The sequence below is a fragment of the Capsicum annuum genome, chromosome 12, assembly GCF_002878395.1.
Source record: "Capsicum annuum cultivar UCD-10X-F1 chromosome 12, UCD10Xv1.1, whole genome shotgun sequence".
Taxonomy (NCBI): domain Eukaryota; kingdom Viridiplantae; phylum Streptophyta; class Magnoliopsida; order Solanales; family Solanaceae; genus Capsicum; species Capsicum annuum.
In genome coordinates this window covers 227,209,559-227,232,555 of record NC_061122.1, presented here as the reverse complement: position 1 = coordinate 227,232,555, position 22,997 = coordinate 227,209,559, and the positions used below count along the sequence as shown (strand labels likewise).

At 32.8% G+C, this 22,997-nt stretch overlaps 3 protein-coding genes across 3 annotated transcripts; 2 read left to right on the top strand and 1 right to left on the bottom strand.

The window, feature by feature from the left end:
- The first annotated feature begins 5,646 nt into the window (after positions 1–5,646).
- Positions 5,647–6,238, top strand: LOC107850301 (ARGOS-like protein). The gene has a single exon (XM_047401257.1). The coding sequence runs from the start codon at positions 5,788–5,790 to the stop codon at positions 6,151–6,153; it is 366 nt and encodes a 121-aa protein (XP_047257213.1). The 5' UTR covers positions 5,647–5,787; the 3' UTR covers positions 6,154–6,238.
- Positions 6,239–8,555: 2,317 nt separating this feature from the next.
- LOC107850302 (apyrase 2) lies at positions 8,556–15,327 on the bottom strand. The gene is made up of 9 exons (XM_016694722.2): positions 14,746–15,327; positions 12,812–12,940; positions 12,663–12,719; positions 12,452–12,544; positions 10,133–10,338; positions 9,820–9,911; positions 9,320–9,537; positions 9,044–9,233; positions 8,556–8,948 (listed from the first exon to the last, which is right to left on the bottom strand). The coding sequence occupies exons 1-9, from the start codon at positions 15,076–15,078 to the stop codon at positions 8,839–8,841; spliced, it is 1,428 nt and encodes a 475-aa protein (XP_016550208.2). The 5' UTR covers positions 15,079–15,327; the 3' UTR covers positions 8,556–8,838.
- A 2,932-nt stretch (positions 15,328–18,259) lies between these two features.
- LOC107850303 (protein TIC 55, chloroplastic) lies at positions 18,260–22,589 on the top strand. Its single transcript, XM_016694724.2, is given in 4 exon segments — positions 18,260–18,384; positions 18,386–18,810; positions 20,923–21,025; positions 21,114–22,589. Coding segments are annotated over 4 exon segments (1,689 nt in total). The 5' UTR covers positions 18,260–18,357; the 3' UTR covers positions 22,248–22,589.
- The last annotated feature ends 408 nt before the right edge of the window (positions 22,590–22,997 follow it).

The window sequence follows — 22,997 nt, the reverse complement described above, 5'->3', positions numbered from 1 at the left end:
TCCATTTTGAAAATCAGACATCGAAATATCTTGTGCTCACATGCATTTCTTCAATAGTTGATAAGTAAAGATGAACCGAAAAATACTATAGAAAAATATAAAAATTGCAAAGAGATATACATGCATCTCTTAAAAGGGCTTGTAAAGTAAAGACAAATTAAAATTTTCAATTATATATTATAAGTTTATATTATTATTTTAAATCAATTACTCCCTCCGTTTTATTTTATCCGTCTCAAATTTTTTAATTTGATGTCCTATTTTACTTGTCCTATTTTACTTATCAAGACAAGACAACTTTTTTTTCAATTATACCCTTAGTCTAATTGATTAGTCCTTATTATTAGCATTCTTGAAAAATGTTGCAAGGAGGAGTACCATTAAAAATATAAATTGTGCTTTGGAATTAGTCATCCATCAATATTGGAACTAATAATAAGACACAATTAAAAAGGACAAAATGATAAAGTTATATTACCAATCATTATTTTCTTAATAACTATATCATCCCAATTTAAGACGAATAAAATAAAACGGAGAAAGTATATAGTAATAATTAAATTAAATAAATATAAATTGGAATAAATTCATAAATTACATGTAATTCCGTCTATATCGCAAAAGCCAAGTGCATGAAATTTAATGCAACTTTGTACGAGGAAGAAATTAAAATCATTTAATTGGTTCATAGGTTTTGAATTAAAATTCATTGAATCAAAGGCCGGTCATGCACATGTTTTATTATAAATTTCTCTTTCCGTTTTACTTCGTTCGTCTTAAATTATCCGTCGTATTTTTATTCGATTTCTTAAAATATAATATCTCTTTATATGAGTAAAATATTTATATTATTTATAGGTCATAATTAAAATATTTATAGTCTTCAAAAATAACTACATATCATTTCCTTCATTCAATTTTATTTATCCCTTTTTCTAGATTAATTTATCTTGAGCAGAGGACAAAAACGGATCTAAAACTAATTTTAGAATATTTCGACACTCGTTAAATTCGGCACAAATTAGATTTAATTATATAAAATATGTATAAAAATTAGTATAAGACTTAGAAAAACACTCAATAAATTAAGAAGATCGATAGGCGCTTCAGTTTTCAGGCAGAAATTTTAAGTTTTAGGGGTCAATACGTGTGTTCAGACCTCCTGAGCACCCACAATTCCTAAATTCCTAAATTCTGAGTCCGTCACTGGTCGAGGATATATAGGAAACAACCTCTCTATCTCACCTCTGAAATAGTGGTATGAACTGCGTGCACTCACACTCGATCTTCAAACTCCACTTAATAAAAATATACTGAGTATATTATTTTTGTAGTTGTTGCTGCACTCTTATTTATCCAGTTTAGGCTTTACGCTTTTCTTAAGAAATAATGATTAACATTATATTTTCTATAATATTTATATTAAATTAATTTCATTCTCAAGTCTTAGAAAATGAATCAAAGAAAAAGTAATTAATGTTTAAAGTAAGAAATGGAAGAAAAAAAATTCCCTTGATATTTTAAATGTGAAAAAAAAAAAGTAAAAATATATATAAATAGTATAATGGATATAAATAAAAACAAATGAAATAAAAAAAAAATTATTTTTATAATTATTTTTTAAGAAGTAACCGTAGACAAATAAAAATGGAGTGAGAGAATATTATTTTTACTTTTAGTCTTGGTTGGCAACTATAAGGTCAATAGAGATTAATTTTAAATTAATGGATAGACATTATAATAATCAAGTGAAACATGGCAAACATGTAAAATAAGAAAGACTATTATTGCTTTTATTCTTTGTTCCAAAGTCCAATTCATTGTTTCCAAGTCAAAGGACAAATTCATTTTGATTGCATTAACCTTACACACTGATCCTTCTTTTGAATTTTCATTAGCCAAATAGGGGTGTTCATCGATAGGTTCGATTCGATTTTACGTATTATTGATTTGATTTATTGATTTTTGATTTTTGAATATGTAAAACCAATAACCAACTAATAAGATATTTTCTTATCGGTTTCGGTTTATCAATTTTTGATCCTTAACGGTTCGATTTTCGATTTCACCAATAAGAAAATACTTATAAAATAGAAATAGTAACAACTAACATAAAAAAAATGAAATCTTAATTACCGCCAAAACCTACGCAATGCATTTTAGTTTACAAAAATCTTCAAACTTGAACTGAATGTTAGTTAGGAAAAAATTGAATCCTAATTGTTGGAAGCTATAAATGCTTCAAGTTTTTTAGTACGATAATAGCCGAACTTTATATTGTATGCCTTTGTTGCCCTGAATATGTTAATACTTTGTGAATCACTGAAATATGAATTAGCAGTGCATATAATCTATATATATACATATCTCTCTCTATATATATAGAGAGAGAGATAGATAAAGAGAGAGATATTTAAATATATAATATAAATAGAGATAAAACAATAACTTAGTGTATCCTTATTGGGTTATCGGTTTAACCGATTACCCAATAAGCTAAAATCGATACCGAACCATTTACGCAATAATTTTTTTTATAAAATCACTAAAAAATCGTTAACCCGAAAACCCAATACCAATAACCCAATAACATTTTTATCAGTTCGATTTATCGGTCGATTCGATTTTTGCACAGCACTAAATAGAATTAACTAATCTTTTTTCATTTACCACTATAATTAATAGTATTTATTAAATATGAACAATTACAATTTCAATGTCCATTTTTTTGACCAATAACTATCATTAATATGAGTAAAGAGTAAAATAGTAAAATTCATCATTCAATTTATGAGTTTTAAATTCTCGTATAAAATAAAATGTGCCCAGCTAAAATGGAACGGAGGAAGTAAATGATTAGAAACTATAAAAATGTTGAAGATTTATAGTTGATTTTGTTAAGTTTTAGGAAGCTAAAATTTTTTATTTTTAATAAAAATGTTTATTAGGAAAATATAAGCATTATTGAGTAGTAATATAAGTTGTTTTTTAGAAGATAAAAAAAGTAATTTTTTAGTATAAGTATTTTTATAACTTTAACTAAATATAAATTGCTTCTTTAATATTAATAAAAGTACTTTTTAAATTGATTAACTAAACATAAAATATCATTTTTTTCGAATTATTTTTCCAGAAAACACTTATTATACAATAAATAATTTTATAAAAATAAGTAGTTTATGAAAATTTTATTAAACAGACTAATTCATTCCTTCAATTTTATTTGTCACATCGCAGCTTAGCAGTCATTAATAAAATAATTATTGACATAATTATTTTAATTTATTACCCCGATTAATTAATATTTACTATTGTCCTGAAATTAATTTGAAGAATAATCAATTAATGTTAGAGGTAAAACAGAAAGCAATATTATCTTTTCTTAATTATGTACAAAATAACAACAATGAAAAAATATCAAGTAATTTTGAACAAATTAGGGGGTATTAAATGATTTGGAATTAATTTACCAAGATGTGAGGTAGGATGGTTGAGACTAGGATTTCGATATTAAAGAAGAAAAGTCTGTTTATTTTATTTACTTGTTTTTTGTGGTAAAAATTTATGTTTCATTTTATTTGTTCAAATCAATAAATTAAGAAAATTTGTTATTTTTTTTATGATATCTTTAGTATTAAATAATTACATAGAATAACAGTAATCAAATTTAAAATTTTAAAACTTCACTTAATAAGATAAATTTAATAAAATATATCTCTAATTACATTAAAACTCTGGTAAAGTGTGTGTCAGGTTCACAAGGATGAAGTAATATGAAACAGAGTGAGTATAAATTGCGATAGAGAACTTGTCTAGCATCCTAAAATAGTTGTTCACCTTTACTTTTTCAATTTAAAAAATTAAGAGATAATTTATCATTTTATATTTATTTTAATCTTTATCATTGTTATTAATCCAACTCTTGAATTTCAACTCTCCACATCACATATTTAAGATCACAAGATTAAAATGTAATTTGGTATATTTGACATAACTTTAGATTACAAGATTCAAAAAATCTTACTTCCTTCGTTTCATTTTATGTGTTGTCTTTTGACCGAACACGAAGTTTAAGAAATGAGTGAAGACTTTGTAAGGTTTACAAAATTGTCCATTTTAAAATTACTTTAGTATTTACTTTTTAGTTATTTTTTTTATTAAGTGGGATTCATTAAGGATAAAATGAGGTTGACATCATTAAATAATAAGACGAAGAGAGTATTTATTTTCTTTAACTTTATATTAAATCAAAATTGTTCATTCATTTTAAAATGAAAGAAATATTTTTTTTTTAAAATGTGTCCAGTCAAATACTTCTTCTGTTCCATTTTACTCGTCTCAATTTGACATTGCACGTTAATTAAGAAAAATAGTACTCCTTCCATTTAAAAAAGAATGACCTTTTTTCTTTTTTGGCAATACTTTATTTTCAACTTTCCACGTGACATGTTTATAACCACAAGATTAAAGAACATTTTGGTACATTTAACACAACTTTAATTTAAGGCTACAAGATTTAAAAGTTTTCTTTAATTTCTTAAAAAATTTGTGTCAAGTTGTAGGTCGTTCATTTTTAAACGGAGAGAGTAATTAATAACATGACTAATTTACCATAATAACCCTATTAAATGATGTTTACATTTTAATTTGAAGAAAAACAATTAATACTAAGAATAAAAAAGAAAAAAGAAATTATCCCGTCTCGAAAAATTAAATTAAAAAATTTAAAACGACTAAAATGGGACGAGAGTAGTATTTTTAAAAACAAGATCAATTAGATTATCAAATGAGACTAGGAATAGGTAAAGATGTACAGATAAAATGAAGTGTATTTGAAGCAAATACATCATTTGAAATTGAAACAAGTAAGTCCTGTTTTTCTTTCTTAATTAAAAAGACAAGTGGAAAGTGTGGGGGTGAAGAGACATGTTGTCTAGGGGTGAAGAACCTTGGACAGTGTGACAATCCCTTGTTTTACCAGAAAACAATCAACATGCAAATCATCTTGCCCCACTTGGTTTTTCTAATTCACTGAATCCACCCAAATTCCCAACACCCCCTCACCCCACCCCTCCTATAATAATACTATAATTAGGCATACTATATAATATAAGCAAAAATCAAATCATATTGATATATGAGTGTAACAACTATAGATCCATCAAAATCTCATACCAAATGCTAATATATCACACAATCCCCCTAAAACCAAGAAATATCATTGTCAAATAACCCTATATACAATCCCCTAAAACCAAGAAACATCAAGTTCAAAAGATCAACCATTTATAAATCAAAGAAATTTTTTCACCTTTCTCATTCCAAAATCTTCATTTCTTTTTTCTCCCTTTAAAATCACACCCTTTAGAGAGAAAACAACATACAACACCAATAATATATCTTCTCAATTGTGATTTCATTTTCAAGATTCTTGTTCTTGCTAAAGATTGGACTTTTTGGAGTGGTTATCTTCCGGTGTCCGATATCTGCATACAAATTTGAGTGTTATTTCAAAGGTGAAGTGCTCTTCAGGGCGGTTTCATACTCAGGACTTGAATCTGAAACCTCAAAGACAGAGAGTTTTAGGAAAGCACAAGATTGAACATCAAATTTTGAAGAGCTTGGCTCTTGTCCAAGAAGTTTCTTCATTCTCCGGAATTGGAATTAAAAACTCGAGACATCTGATTAAGAGAAAAAACAGACTTTCTTGAACACCACTTCCTTCAAGGTTGAAACCCGAGATCTCTGATTAAGAGTTTACTGGCTACTACTGTAATTCAAATAAACATGGACATGGAATCATCAAAGGCAAAGTTAAGACCATCCAACAACTTCATAAATTTGGATCAACATCATCAATATTTCAACAACATTATGGATTTGAAAACAATGAAGAATTCTGGTGGTGAGTATAACAGATCATTTACACAAGGACAAGGCAAAAAGATGTTATCAAAGAGTTATTTCAGCTTGGAGTCAATAATTTTACTGCTTGGTCTAACAGCATCTTTGTTACTTTTGCCATTAATACTTCCACCATTGCCACCACCACCATTTATGTTGTTGTTAGTACCAATTTTCATTCTTGTTGTTCTTATGGTCTTAGCTTTTATGCCTTCTAATGTTAGAAATGTGACTTACTCATATCTTTGATTGTAGTTAATTTAGAGAGATTATGAAGATAGTTTCTGTTGTTTTGACATAATGATAAATGAAATACATTTTTTCATCTCTCATACATCTATTTTTTTATTTTTTTTTTGATTAATTGTTATCTTTCATCGGCACAAATATCGAGTAATTTTTTCTATTAACGGTTTGGGTATTTTAATACGATCGTCAAGACTATAAGTGGTTATTATACACAATCTTATCTAACAACATTTTTGTGGTAGAATTGTTTTCAAGGCTCAAATTGATGATCTGATTAATGGCAATAATTTTAATATTTTTGTCTTTGCTGATTTAAACCTAAAATTTTATAATCGTAAATTCACTTTATTAATCAATAGACAATCTCCAATATTTTCATCTATTTTATCATCAATCTAGTGTGGTTTATTTGACGAGAGGGAATTGGTCGGATGATAATCATATTTCATCTAGTGTGGTTTATTTGACAAGAGGGAGTTGGTCGACCAAGAAAGTAAAAAGGATGGGAATTCTTGGTGGCTGTGAATTCGAGTTATCAAGAAAGACTATGAATTTGAGTCATCAAGAAAGTAAAAGGGACCGGCCGTAAGTTCGAGTTACCAAGAATGGTGTCGTGCATTCGAATTATCAAGAAAGTAAAAGGGACGGGAATTCTTGGTGGCTCGAGTCATCAAGAAAGAAAAAGGAACCGGAGTTCTAGTGGCTGTGAATTCGAGTTACCAAAAAAGTAAAAGGAGCGAGAGTTCCTAGTGAGGGATAAAAAGAAATTTTAAAAATAAAAATTTAGTGTAGTTTATTTACATTTTATTCTAATTTGTACACAATCTTATCTAATATTTTTAGGGAAGATTATTTTTACGACTCGAACTCATAATTTAATTAGTGGCAATAATTTTAATCTTTTTGTCTTTTCTGATTTAAACCTAAAATTTTATAATTCTAAATCCACTTTATTAATCAATAGGCAATCTCCAATATTTTCAGCTATTTTACCTGCAATTTAGTGTGGTTTATTTGACAAGAGGGAATTGGTCGGAAGGTAATCATATCTCACCTCCAATCTGGAGGTTGTGAAAATGATTGGAGGTTGTGAATTCAAGTTATAAAGAATGTAAAAGGAATGGGAGTTTCTAGCGAGGGATAAAAGAAAATAAAAAGTAGTGTAGTTTATTTACATTCTAATCAACTCCCTTTTTGTTTAAAATAGAATGATCTACTTCTATTTTTAGTCCATTTTAAAAGAATGACTTTTTTTCTTTTTTAATAATACTTTAATTTCAACTTTCTACATGACACGTTTAGGACCACAAAATTGAAGAATATTTTGATACATTTAACACAACTTTAATTTAAGGCCATAAGATTAATTCTTTATTTTCTTAAATTTTGTGTAAGTCAAAGTAAATTTTTTTATTTTTTTTTTTGAAATGGAGGGAGTAATTTGTTCCTCAAATTTGTGAGGTTTATGGTAAAAGGAAGAGGTATTAGAAAATTATCAAGTTTCTTTGGATTAAGGGTGTCCCTCCAATTTGCTTAAAGTAGAGCATCAAGAACCAAATCTTTAAGGCCATATTCAATATGGTGAAATATTCTTGTCTCAATATATCAAGTTTTCTTGGCCTCGTGTATTTTACAAGAATATCAGGTAACTCTAATTAATCGAGAAAAAAGCACCTAGTATTGTTATCTTAATTAATCGAGAAAAAAGCACCTAGTATTGTTATCTTCTGTCTATATGTGCCGATCACAACAATTTTACATAAATATCAGAAAAAAACCACCTAGTATTGAATCGATTAGAGGTAGACCTGATGAAAGAGCTACAGGTTCATTCAATCTAGTATTTTGGCTTAGATCTTGTATATGTAATTTTAAAACTCGCTAAATAAGCATAAATAATAAATTTTTGAATTTGATAAATTATAATTCTGAATTCGAACTCAACAAGTTTAAATTATGGATCCCTTTGAATCTGCCTTGGCCTCAAGGACATAATAAGGAAACCAAGCTCTAACCACAGATAGATACTTAAAGAGTTTAATGTTTACACCAAAATTAACCTTATTAGATAAAATTCAATGTGAGAAAACCTTAGTCTTAGTTAATCATAGTTAAGTGATAAATAGGTGTAACCAGTACACTTGAATTAAATTTATTGATTTGGTGTAAAGATCCGATCTGAGTAAGTTTCTACCATTTGGAACTATCTAACCAAAGTTGGGAAACAAGTTATCCCGATGTAGGATAAAAATAACATTACAATTCCAAAATAACTAATCCCGGGATAAGTTATCCCCACATTTCATCCCAACCAAACATAGGTTAAGTTCATCCGAAAATTAATCTTCAGATTAGTTATCCCTTATCCCTTGTACCAAACGAGCCCTGTTATGTAATTTGTGTGGGAACCCAAAAAATGATCTCACTTATATGGTGCATAATTCTCATAATACATGATTACAAACAGATTTATCACTATTGTTAATTCCCTTTAATGAAAGGGAAACACAAAGAATTATCAACCAGCTTGGACTTTGGCACCCAAGTAGCATCTTTCTGTTCCAGAACATTAAGCTCAATAGGCTTATCCATAGCTGCAGGTCAAAAATATATAGTTGAAAATCATAAGCTATTAAAACCCAAAATTGCACGAACGGATCGTGTCGATTTCCCAGTTAAGCTAACTCAGTATGATGCAACTTCAATGGCACTGCCTAATGGCCATGCGGCTTCAACAAGGGAATTCTTGTATTCGACTTTTTTCACCAATGTGATTTCTTGCTGAGGGTCAAGTCCTGCTCGGTTAAAAAAGAACAGCGGTGAATCACTCAAAACGTATTGAATGAATGTTGCGTAAACTTACTGAAATGTGAATCTAGTTTTTACTCACCGAAGCCATCTACAAGTAGAGTGTACTGATAAACGAGATCCATGCATAGGTATGGCAAGTTGTCGGTCTGTACATGAGGAAATTCAGATTTGGCACGCTCTAGTCCGGTTCCACAAGCATGCTTAGCTGCACTTTCGTAGTCAGCTGGGTGAACTTTTGCAACAGCTAAACTTGGATTAATAATACCAACCTATGCCCACAACATATAACATTTATGTCAGAGACACGGGGAAGAGAACAAATTAGAATACTTTTCTAACTCGTTAGATTTTATACCTCAGCAGCTCTGTCAAAGAAGAATGAAGCAACAAACATGTTTTTCTGGCCATCTCCGCCTCCACCATTCCACACGCCACCAAAGGTGCATTTCATGTGAGTACATGCTGGTTCATTAATTTTCAGAGCCTTTACTGTTACGTCCCTACAACTACTCATGCTTGAACCTTGAGGCAGAGCCGATGCTGGGTGTTCTGCTCCTGCATATTTGTATGACCCTACAAAAACACATTGTTCATCTTCAATGATCTACTTGCTAATACAGGAGAATAAGTACATATCTTCCAAATTAGTATAACAGGGTCAATGTAACTTAAGGATAGCTTGCTACTACTTTCTGCATCTTATCTGTGAATACGACAAGATATGAAGATCCAGGTCACGGAAGGAGGAAGTCGTATCTCTTGTCAACCTCTTTTTTTACTTATTACAGAGAGAAATGATGCCTAGTCAAGCATAGAATGATCATTGCATTGCACAAGGAGAGAAATAGTAAATACCATGATAGCCTCCCAAGATGCAAGGATTTCCAGATTCACCGGTCACCTTCAAGATCTCAGCTCGAGCTGCTAGTAAGCCATAGTGTAAATAGCTGTAAACAACATACATAGATCAAATTAAGCTTTTACAGAATAAAGATGAGATAAGCCGACTATGAACAATAAGTGAAATATGTTCTTGCTTAAAGTTGGATCAGAGATTCATCCTGATAAAAGGTTGGATCAAAGATTCAACGAATAATTTGGAGAGCAGAAATATGCACGGAATTTCTTTAATACCATCACATAATTCTGTATCGAGTATGAGAATGACCTGTGGACGTAAAGGTAGTATTTTGTCCCCTTCAAATACATTTGCTGGACGTATGTATCCTCTCCATCTGATACCTTTGGAGCCTTTTGGGCATCTGACTCTGAGATGGCATACGCCATCTGCACAGATCCACCTCCAAGATCAACCACTCCAACTGTATCAGAATATTTCTTTCCCAATTTGCCTAATAAATAATTAATGGTTACCTGCATTGATACCGTACACAAAAAGTCAGCTAGCTATACAATTAGTTGACCCATATATCAGACTGTAACACGAGGTGACACAAATCATATGATCCATATGATTGGGTCAAACATCAAGAATGAGTTCTTTTTAATGGTTCAGAAAGTTTTTTTAAACATTATTTCTATCGGAGAACTCCAAAGTCCGATACCTCTCTAGTGTTTCAAAAGAGAAAAAGTGAAAGGGAGACTGATTGGTTTGCTTTTCGTCAAGCAGGATTAGTACAACACAACTATGCCTTAACCCCAAGCAAAATAAGGCTAGCAATATGAATCCTCAAGGATCATGTCACTCCTTTCAAACTCACATCGGAGAAAAGTTACTCTTTCCATTTCATTTTATATGCCTTAGTCTAACTAGGCACGGAGTTTAAAAAATAAAGAAATTTATCTTATGGTCTTAAACTAAAGATGTGTATAATTTACCAAAATGCCCTTTGAATTTTATGGTCTTAAACGTGCCGGGTAGAATATTGGAGTTAAAGAGTTGCTAAATGCAGAAAGTGACACTCTTCTGACTAAAAGAAAAGTATAAAGACACAAATTGAAACATAGGAAGTACAAAATAGAAATAAATATAGGGCTAAAAGACTCCTAGAAAACAAAGGAGTTAAAGTAAACATACTTAACATGACTAAAACACATTTCCAACTAATTGATATCACATATATAGCTCTTTTCTTTCCATTATATCCTACTTTTTGCTAAGTTAGCATGGATCCAAGAAATGTAGATCTTTCGAAATAACTTTCTTTCGTTTGATTTTAGGTCTACCTTGTCCGTCTTTAACAACCTCACTCTGTGGTTTCACACTTATGGGTTGGTGTTTCTTATGTAGGATTACTAGTGTATCACCAAAATGGCCTAAGGCAATGTTTAATTGCATAGGATTGACTCACACTTACAGGCTGGTGCTTTTCATGCAGTATACTAGCAACACCAAAAAGGCCTAATTAGACAATGTTCAATTGCATAGAGATTTAATAGCGAAATTCATTCTATTTGCTTATTCTATCTTTTAATTCAAACAATATAGGGTAGAAAATACGATAAAATTAAAAATTATTCTACTTTATCCCGACCCTTTAGGATGGATAATTATCCAATCTCCTTAATTTCTCACACAAATAGGATAACAAAGCCACCTTTAAGATTGGATGAACTACACATGTAATCCTATATTGATGTATTAAGTGCCAAAGGCTTCTAACACCTGAACTTGAGGAAAACGGTAGCTTAATAGCTAAGTTTTTCATGGGATAGAGGTCAAGAAATACGTGAACCACTTGCCAATTCATTGTCCGGTAGCGCACCAACTGTTTGGATTATGTTTGGTATTAAGTGGATTATCAGCTTTTGCCAAGATTTCTCCTAATATGGGTCGTTGGAAATAACCCTGTGGTACTTGAATGGAAGAACTTCAAAGAAGGAATCAGAGAGATTTTGAAGGGGTTGAAAAATCTATTGTACATATTAGAGGGTTACTTAAGTTTCATGTACATATTTGGAGCACCATTACTGGTACTTTTTCTTTATAGAGAATCACATTTTTATCTATGCTCTCTACTTCTGTATATAGCATGTAAATCAAATAGACGAAAGATGTCCAAAAAGCATGTAGCAAAAAGCATGTAGGATAGGAGAGCGTAATACTTCTACCAGAAACCAAGGTTGGAAAATGGAAGTCACGAGAAGAAAGCATTCGGATGGAGAACGAAACTCCTTAGTTGTATTATGTCAATGTAGTGCTTCCTTTTGCTTAAAGAGAGAGAAGAATATCTACTTTGTCATCCATTTCTTGAACTTGAGCTAAAATTCAATCTTTTATCATACTGATAATGTTAAATCTTAGCCAAAAGATCCACTAATCTTGACTTAATTAATCAACAACACATCAGACATCAGAGGGGACTACAGTTACGACTAGCAGAAAATGAACTCAAGACCATCACAACCATTTTGCCTTTTTCTAAATCTAAAAAGAGCTCAATTAAACTAAGGAAGCAACTCCACTGTTGAACAGTAGTTTAATCTATAAAGAAGTTCATAACAGTTTGAAGTTCAAATAACATACCCACTGGTAAGCACCCTCCTGATTTCCATCAAGAACAGTGACCGCATCCGCTTTTGCATTGAAGCTGCTTTTGCTCTTCAGAAAATCCCTCACCTTCAAAACACATTATTTGTTCTTAAGTACTGGCAAATGTAAGTAGAAAAAGCCACTTAAACTTGTAACATAAGACATGCCCAAATAGATGAAGGTCTAGGATGTGAATCAATCTTACCGCTTGAAGAATCCTGTCAGATGCATCACCTTCCAACTGCCTCAAACCTGCAGTGGCCTAGACAGACTGCCTATCAATATTGAGCACATGGGCAGGCTAAAAAGTTTGAACTTGAATACGAAATTACTTTAATAACAATGTTCACTAACCCCAACTCTCACTGGTGTATTACTGCGCAAATTGCGTGGAACTACATTCTCTGCATCCTTTAGAAGTGGTAGAAGAGAAGCAGCAGCAGCCTCAGGATCACTAGCAAATGCACTCAAACCTGGTTTATTCTGTGGTAAGGAAGGCAATTATAGATGAGAATTTGCCTCGAATAGAAAGCATTTACACAAAATCTAGGAAGCCATAAGTGACAAACTAGAAAGAGGCGAACAGATAGCATGTTTGCAGAGCATTATGGATCTCATTTGAGATGCATTTCAATCAATCAAACAACTATATTTCAATCAAAAACTAATCAACAGATACAAGATTTAGACCGACGGTATTAGGAATTCCACCATCAATCTATGACTTTTCTAAGACCTCTCTAATCAGCCTTGCACTTTTTCATTCATAAAGACGAAACCCCGGACATAGAAAAATCATCCCCAACATTTTACTAAACCATGCAGAAACTAGAGTAGTTACCCAGAGAAATTGAGTTGTCATGTTCCATCAGTCATGTTTGATTTAACACCTAGGTAAGCTAGTCATTCCAATAGCTTGTTTAGCACAAATTTTAGCTCTTTTCCACAGTAAACTCTAAATTAAACTGATGTAGAATCTCTCATAGTCACCAATTACCACTGTGTTTTTGAAGCAGTGGGTTTGTCTATATGCGTGTACTTACTTTCATTTCCACATATATGTAACTATAAGATCTGCATCAGACAGTCAGACGCAATAGATTCAACTCTTTATATACAGAGAAAGACTTACTTTATTCCTTATCAAAATATGGAGTACTTTTTATTTTTTCCAACTTATATATAAGGTCTGAGCCACACACAATAGGTATGGTGCTCGTAGTTTCTTCTTGAGTCAATTTGACTTAGTTTCAAAGCTAAATTAGATTAGATTAATTTAATTTTTTAAAATTAAAATTGAGATATTCAAAAACTACATGAAAAGTACTATAAACTACAATTTTCTTTTTTTCAATTTGATTAAGAAATACATCCCAAAATGTTGGTCACAGTTTGTATGGTTTGACTCTAAAAAAGAAAAGGGAGCAATTAAAAAGTAATGGAGGGAGTAGTTTCTTACTTTATCACGATCACTTCAATGCCTATAATCTGAGAGATAAGAGGAAAGCCCTCATCTAAATTCGGAGATGTAACACAAATAATGAATCTCTTCGCTAGGACAACTCGTTAAATCCAAACTAGATTCTATTGGGATCAATAATATATATCATCGTTAACGAGCTATAGCTCAAATTTTACCTTGCTTGCCTAGTAAACTTTGAATCGTACTAAAGCCTATATCACTATATAGTCTATTGTTATTGTTGTGTCGCTTCATTGCCTTTTTTATGTGTAGTGAATCGTTGAGCTGTGACTCCAAAAGCTCGACTGCCGAGGGTGATCGGTATTGGATCTCGCTGTTATCACAAAAAAGAGCCACCACTATCGTATTTCTTATTTTTATTGAAACGGAACACATGAACTCTATTACCGAAACATTTGACTAATAACTTTGCATCTTATTAATATTATATATACATATACTGCCTTCAATTAAAATTTGATTTTACACCATTGTTCATTGCTGCCACTGGGAACAAGATCCAACTTCTCATCAACACAAAACACATGAACTCTACTCCTGAAACTTCCAGCATCAAATATAACCGCATACGTCATAGATCCTCCTCCGACACTCACATAACTCCTCATCGTCGGCATTACAAAGGGCACGAGAGAAACCCGGAATAACGGAACAAAAATCACAAGTATTACGTCTTTATACCTATGGATCTTATTCTTATCAGAGAAAGACTATCCAGCACTCTCCGCTATCTTAATGTCTATTCTCATTGAAATAAACTTTGTTACTCAAATTGAAATTTGACTTACGAACCAAAGAAAGTTACCTGAGCGAAAAGTTCGAGCTCGTTGCCAATGGGAACGAGATCCAACTTGTCATCAAAACAGAAGACGTGAACTCTACTCCCAGAACTTCCAGCATCAAAAATAACCGCATACCTCAACGATCCTCCTCCAACACTGGGCGAGAACTTCCGGTTAAGAGATTCAACCGAATCATAACTGGTCCTCGTCGTCGGCATTGCATAGAGCACGAGAGAAACTAGAAGCAACGGAACACAGATCACAAGTATAACACCTTTATATCTCCGGATCTTATCGTAAAAAGATTCAGTGTAAAAAAGTCTGTTGTTATTCCTCTTTAAAGATGATTTGTCCATTTGGAGTGAATTATTATCGTTGTCGAGCTGTGACTCTAAAAGCTCAGCTGCCGAGGGTGATCGGTATCGGATCTTGCCGTTTCCCGGCGCCGGAGTCTCCTGGGTCTCCAGCTCGAATTGCTCGATCCGACAGTACAGGATAATAAAGCAAATGGGAAATTTAACCGGGAAGGAGAGAAGGTAATGGTTGATAGTCTAAGAGAAATTATAATAGGTGGTTAAACCGGACGTGCTAGTAATTTAATTACTCAATTACTCCCTCCCTACCAAATTCCATAATTTTATTTTTTATTTTACTTATTTTTTTATTAATAAAAAAGAGATAAATTTTTTTTCATATTTTATTCTTTCCATTAATTATTTTTTCTTCAAATTAAAATTTAAACATCGTTTAATAGGGGTATTATGATAAACTAGTCATATTATTAATTATTTTTCTTAATTAACGTGTCATCTCAATTTAAGACGAGGGAGTATTCATTTTTACTAAATGCATCTTTTTAGGTTGCTCATCCAATGTCCCGTGCCCGCATTGGAGACTCAACTAATATGGATCGCGCATTGCAGGGCTTATTAAGGTGCCAGCGCTCCCAATTTATTTAATGCATTTATTCTTACACTGTATTAATACCTCTCTTATATTTATAATTTAGCATAAAAGTGGAATAATTAATTATGCATAAATTTTATGAAATGAAAAGCACTATAAAAAAAAAATATTTTTAATAAGGATGATAACTAATTTGGGACGCAATGAGTAATTTGATTAGAGCGATGAAATTATACTTAGCATAAAAGTGTAGGATCTTAAATTTTTATTCCCTAATTATTAGATTTCGAATTTTTGTCTCTTACTTATTTGATCTTGAATATTTGTTCACTACAGTGTGTGTCTTGAATTTATGATCTGCTAAATAAATCCTAAAGTTTGTGTATAAGGCAGATTTTTTTATTGGTTTATATACATTTATCCTATTGAAATGTTATGAATGATTGTTTTATAGCTTATAGGCATGAGTTTAAACATTTTTCTTATCAATGATAAGTTTAAGTTTTAACTTTTCCATCTAAGGTATAATTTTTGATCAATTGTACAAATTCATTGTTTTTTAAAAAATCATGAACATCGATTTATAAGCAACAGTTAGAAAGTCTATCATATGAATAAGAGTTAATTAAGGAGGATCAAAAAATAAAGATTAATTTTTACGGATGTTATTTTTATTATGAAGAATAAAATATCAAGAAAATTTTATTTTAGGATCATTTTGAAATTACCTTTGATTAAAGTTGTTAATACGAGATGACGCAACCCATTAGAAATAGCTCACACGGATTTTGAAATTTGACGGGCTGACCCAAACGCTCCTTACTATCAGTAGTGGAGCCAAAATTTTCATTAAGGGGGTTCAAAATCAAAAGAAGTAGGCACACGAACTAGCCGAAGGGGGTTCAACATCAATGATATATACAAAAAAAATAATTTTAATCATGTATAAATAGTATAATTTTCCATCAAAAGGATTTGGGTGAATCCCTAAACATGAGTTGGCTCCGGCCCTGCTTACTACTGCTATTTAAAGTGATTAATATATTTCAATACAATTTGGTTGAAAGCTGGGGGTCTATCGGAAACAACCTCTCTACTTCTCCTGAGGTAGTGTTATGGTCTGCGTACACTCGACTCTTCCCAGACCCCACTAGGTGGGAATACATTAGGTATGTTGTTGTTGTTGTTTGGTTGAAAGCGAACTAGTCAATGTTAAGATTGCGCTCCCTCCATCTCATTTTACCCGTCTTAAATTGAGATAGCACGGCTATTAAGAAAACAATGATTGATAATGTAACTTTACCATTTGACCCTCTTAATTGTGTCTTACTATTTGTTCCAATATTGATGGATGACTAATACCAAAACACCATTTATATTTTTAATGATGTATTTTTAATGGTACTTCTCTTTACAACATTTTTTAAGAATACTAATAACAAGGAGTAATCAATTACACTAAGGGTATAATGGGAAAAAAAATTATCTTGTCTTGATAAATAAAATAGGACAAGTAAAATGGGACATCAAATTAGAAAATGTGAGACGAGTAAAATGGGATGGACGGAGTATTAAAGATAAATGCATTAAAGTCACACATCTCCTTCTACTCTTGATTTGGCATATTTATTATAAAAAATAATTAATACTATGATAATTTTATCATAGTATTTTTATTAAATATTATTTATATTGCATGTTAAAATTAATTTGAAGAAAAATAATTAATATTCAGGGTAAAAGAGGAAAATTGAAATTATTTTTTCTTGACATATCAAAAATGATAAATAAAAATACAATTAAAAATTTGGAATAAGTAAAAATGAACGGAGGAAACAGTTTAGAACTAGCTAGAAAGATTGAGCCTAACTTTTTTTGTATAGCTAAGATTTTCTCATTAATAAAAATGATTGCTAAACGTACAAGGTATAGCCAATAACTCCTCCAAAATCCAAATTGGCGTGGTTAACCCTCTTTTAACCTTTATTAGCATGATGACAACTAGAATTATTGACACATTTTTATTTTTTTTTGTTCAAACCAGAAAAATTTCATTTAACCAAGTAAACCATTTAAAAAGGAAAAAACATAAATATTCCTCAAACTATTAATATTTTTTCAATTACAATTTTTTGTGAAAATTCTATTACCTTTAGATTATTTAAAAGTAAATTATTATGAAAAAAAAGTCATCTTAGGTCCTCAATTCGTCTTTATTTTGTCAATTGAATACCCTAACTTACAAAATAATCATCTAGATATCTTCAAATTTTTTGTGCAGTGGCGAAGTCAGAATTTCAACTAAAGGGGTTCAATATTCGAAGAAAACCTAGCCGAGGGGGTTCAACACCTACTATAAATACATAAAAATAATTTTAACCATGTATAAATGGTGTATTTTTCTGTCGAAGGCCGATCCCCCTAACACAAGGCCTGGCTCCGCTCCTCGTTTTGTGTCACACTCGCCTTGAATGTCTACTAAATACAATCATTTGAGACCAAGTTAAAGATAATTAAATATACACTTTCAAAATTGAAATACAAGTTTGATTGCATGTACCATGCCTTTTGGAAATATGGGGGAATGAGACATAAATATACTTCCATTTTTAATATTCTTGAAAATCTTTCTTGTATTTGTGTGGCTCTCATTGGTTTCATTCAACAAGAAGCAACACAAGTCTTCTAGTACTACAACATTTCAACAAAAAACTACATGTGTCTCTCTAATGCATCCCACACCTACATATACACCAATCAACACCAAAATCATTCACAAAAATGGCATTACGACAACCATTTCTCTTTGAATTACTCCACTCAACAACTTCATTAACTCCAAGAACTCCTTTTGTTTCACTACAAATACCTCAAATTTACCTTCATAATAATAAGCAAATCAAGAAACATGGGAGAAGTTGTTATGCAATAGCAGGGAATGTTGGAGCTGAAGTTGATGGTGAGGATCAAAGTGTGGTTTTGCAAGATACAAGCTTAGAGGAATTGAGAGGACAAAGGGAAATTGTTGGTTATGATTGGACTGAAGAATGGTATCCTTTGTATTTGACTAAGAATATACCTGATGATGCACCTTTGGGTCTTACTGTGTTTGATAAACAAGTTGTTTTGTATAAGGATGGTAGTGGTCAACTCAGATGCTTTGAAGATAGATGCCCACACAGGTAAAACAAATATGTTTGTGATATTATTTAAGTTTTAATTATGTTTTCATTGTCCTTAATGTGCCGGGCCGGGGCGTATACTTTATTAGTCTATTGGAAATAATCTCTACTTCATGTGAGGTAGTGGTATGGACTGCCTACACTTTACCCTTCCCATATCTTACTTTGTGGGAATACACTGGACATGTTGTTGTTGTTGTCCTTAATGTGTTAAAAGGGCAGTTCGGTGCATAAAGCATTCCGTGTTCACGCGGGATCTTGAAGGGCTGGTAATGATATAGATAGCCTATCTTTGTGTAAGTATTAGTGATTGTTTTCACAGCTTGAACCAGTGACCTAGAGAGCACGTGGAGATAACTTTATTGTCCTTAATGAGTATTCTTGAAATAATATCCACAGGAAATAACAGCCTATGGCAGAAATGCAAGATAAAGTTGCGTAGAATACACCCTTATGGTGGGTCCTTCCTCAGGCACTGTACATAGCGGGAGCTATAGTGCACCAGGCTGCCCTTAGTATTCGTAGGTATGCTGGGTACTAACACAATCGGAGATCAAGATTTAGGATTTTAGCATGATCTTATTATGCATAGACATTTCAAAATTTTTCTTTTTGCATATTGAAGGGGAGCCTTGGAGTAATTGTTAAAGTTGCTGTCCTATGATCAGAAGGTCACGGGTTCTGGCAGAAATGCACGCTAAGGTTGTGTACAATACACCTTTGTGGTGAGGCCCTTCCCCGGATCCGACGTGTCGCGGGTGCTTTAGTGCACTGGACTGCCCTTTTTTTTATACCCCTTTTATGTGTCCCTTATTGAATTGGCAATTCCCTAATTAATTACTACTACTCCATTTAATAGAGGTTTGTTTTACAAAATTACCTTTATTAATTATGCTTTGGAAAACATCCAAGTTTGATCAACACTTTATGACTTATGTAGTTACTTAATGACAAGTGTAATATTGAAAGAAATAATAAATTTCTCATGATTAACTACCCTGAACAAGTGAAAGTAAAATCCCTTGTTCGCATAAGTGACAAGTAAAAGGGAACTTAGGGAATATTTAGTGTTTCGCGTTAATAATACTCCCTCCGTCCCATTTTACCCGTTCCAAATTAGGATGACACATCTATTAAGAAAATAATGATTGGTAATGTAACTTTATCATTTTGCCCCTCTTAATTGTGTCTTGTTATTAGTTTCAATATTGATGGATGACCAAAGCATGATTTATATTTTTAATGGTACTCCTCTTTGCAACATTTTTCAAGAATGCTAATAACAAGGAGTAATCAATTACACTAAGGTATAATGGAAAAAAAAATTGTTTTGTCTTGATAAGTAAAATAGGACAACTAAAATGAGACATCAAATTAGAAAATTTGGGACAGGTAAAATTGGTCGGAGGGAGTAGTTTAACAGCCTTAGGGGTTTCTCCTTGTTGAAGCAAATTTGCAGCAACCACCGGTTGAGTTATCAGTCATTGGCAATCCTCAAAAGTTATAATGATGTATTTATATGTTATAAATAAGATTTACGATTACGAGGATGACAAGTTAAGGATCTAGTTAGCACCTCTTATGGGTGAACCCGATGTAATAGCATTTTCCAATGGTATACATAGTTGAGTCGAAAGAAACAAGTTCAAGAAGAATTCACCCTGCCATAACCTCATAGTGAAATATGATATTTACTAGAAGTATTTAGTACAAGCATGTTATATATTGTCATGAATGAAGCTTGATATACGTTGGATTCGTGATATGGTATCACTGTCAGTCTGTTATGTTTTAATTCTCCAAATCTGTTGATAACGTGGGAAATAATCCTCCTTTAGTGCACATTTCCCGTCCTACACTCTCCCTGGCATGTATCTTTTGTCTATCTATGTTTTTTTCATTTATTTTGATGGAGTGGAAAAGGGCAGAATCTCAGTTGTTCGTGATAGTAAGGCCACTATGTCACTTACAATACCCCGCGCTGTCTGTCTATTAGTTAAGGATTCAACTAAATTGCCTTCCAGATTGTCGGGGGATCACTTCTTTCGGCTTTACTTCTATGCATTTCCAAAAAGTAACTATTGAATCGTGACAAATTCCTCCTCAATTCAGGTTAGCCAAACTCTCTGAAGGACAGCTGTATGATGGCAAATTGGAATGTCTGTATCATGGTTGGCAGTTCGATGGAGATGGTAAATGTGTGAAGATACCACAGGTTGGTTTTATGCATCTTTCGTTTTGTGTTTCATGTTGCAAATGTTATACTCCATTTTCATTCTCGTCTTTGATTTTGCTCCGGACAGCTACCTGAAAATGCTAAAATTCCTCGATCAGCTTGTGCTAAGACATATGAAGTTAGGGATTCCCAGGGAGTAGTCTGGATATGGATGTCTCACAGAACACCACCTAATATTAACAAAATCCCCTGGTTCGAAAACTTTGAGAGGAAAGGTTTTCGAGATAATTCTACAACTCATGTGCTCCCATATGATCACTCTATTCTTTTGGAAAACCTCATGGATCCTGCTCATGTCCCGATATCACATGATAGGACAGATTTTACAGCTAAAAGGGAAGATGCTGGACCACTCTTTTTCGAGGTGACAGAAAGGAGTAACCGAGGCTTTGCAGGTTGGTGGGGTAAGGAAAAGGATCAAGGGAAAGCAAACTATACTCCGAACTTCTTACGTTTTGAAGCTCCTTGTGTTCTTCACAATAGTAGAGAAATTGTTGATGAGAATGGGGAGAAGCACTACTTTTCAGGTCTCTTTCTTTGTAGACCATCTGGTCAAGGGAAATCCATGCTTATCGTTCGGTTTGGGACCACAAGAAAAAGTACCGGGATCCTGAAATTTATCCCAAACTGGTTCATTCATCAGAATGCAAGCAAGGTCTTCGAGCAGGATATGGGGTTCCTTTCGTCCCAAAACGAAATCCTAATGAAAGAAGGGGTTCCAACCAAGAGACTCTACTTGAACCTAAAGTCGTCGGATACATGGGTAACTGAGTACAGGAAGTGGATGGACAAAGTCGGCCATGGAATGCCTTATCATTTCGGTCACAACACCATTTTCCTGCCTCAACAACCTGCTGTAGTCGAGCACGCCCCTGCTGGTTTCGTTGCCAATTTTTCAGCTTCTCAGCCAGCTAAAGGAGGAATCGGAGAAATGTATGCTCCTAACCCCGCCAACAGATACTTCAGGCATGTAGTCCATTGCAGGGAATGTAGCAATGTCGTTAAAGCTTTTGAGACTTGGAAAAAAGCCCTCTGTGTCATCGCTCTCCTGTCAACTGCATTCGCGATTCTAGTGTCTGGAAGACAGTGGAAGGCTGTTTTTTTGCTTTCAACATCCCTATGTTTGGCTGGAGCATACGCCTGCTCAAAAGTCATTGCAATGAATACAATTAACTTCATAAGGACTCATAGAAGATTGTAAACCCGAAGTTCTGAAATATTCATTGGCCTATTCAGTATGTTTTCCTTTCATTTCCCTTGTGGTTCGGCCCTTCCTTGGACCCCGCGCATAGGGGGTGCTCAGTGCATCGGGCTGTTGTTTTTAATACTCTTCTTAGAACTAGAAATTTGTGGACACTCTCAGTTCCTTCATGGTGTTAAAGTGTGTCTATATAATAGCTATACTCAAATTGATGTTTTTCATGTAAAATTAGGATCCAGGCTTATATGTTTTTTATACATATTACTCCCTCTCCCTCTGTCCCAATTTATGTGTCATTGTTTGACATGGTACTTATAAGTAAACCTCATATTTTGTCTGCTATGCTTGATTGATCCGTACGCTTCTTAAGTAAATTGAATGATCGCGGGATGTTGCTGCAACTAACTACCTGGACTAGGTGCGTCCAAGCTAGTCCGAACACTACTGTCATAAAGGAAAATAAGTGTTGGATGACTACTTTGATGGGCAGAGTTACTCGGTATATGCGCTGGTGGGAGAAAATAATGCCCCATCGAAGTTAAGGTGTGCAAGTTGACGGGAATACCATCATTGTAATGACATTTGGGCATATTGCTACATCTTTAAAATCACGGTACTGTATTTGTTCTTTTGTCTCAGAAGTGAGGTAGAGAGGCTGTAGTTTCCGTTAGACCTCGGCTTAAGGCAAAATACAATTCAGAAAAAGATGTAATAGAGTAGTACTTATTAAGCAAACGAATACAATGTGGT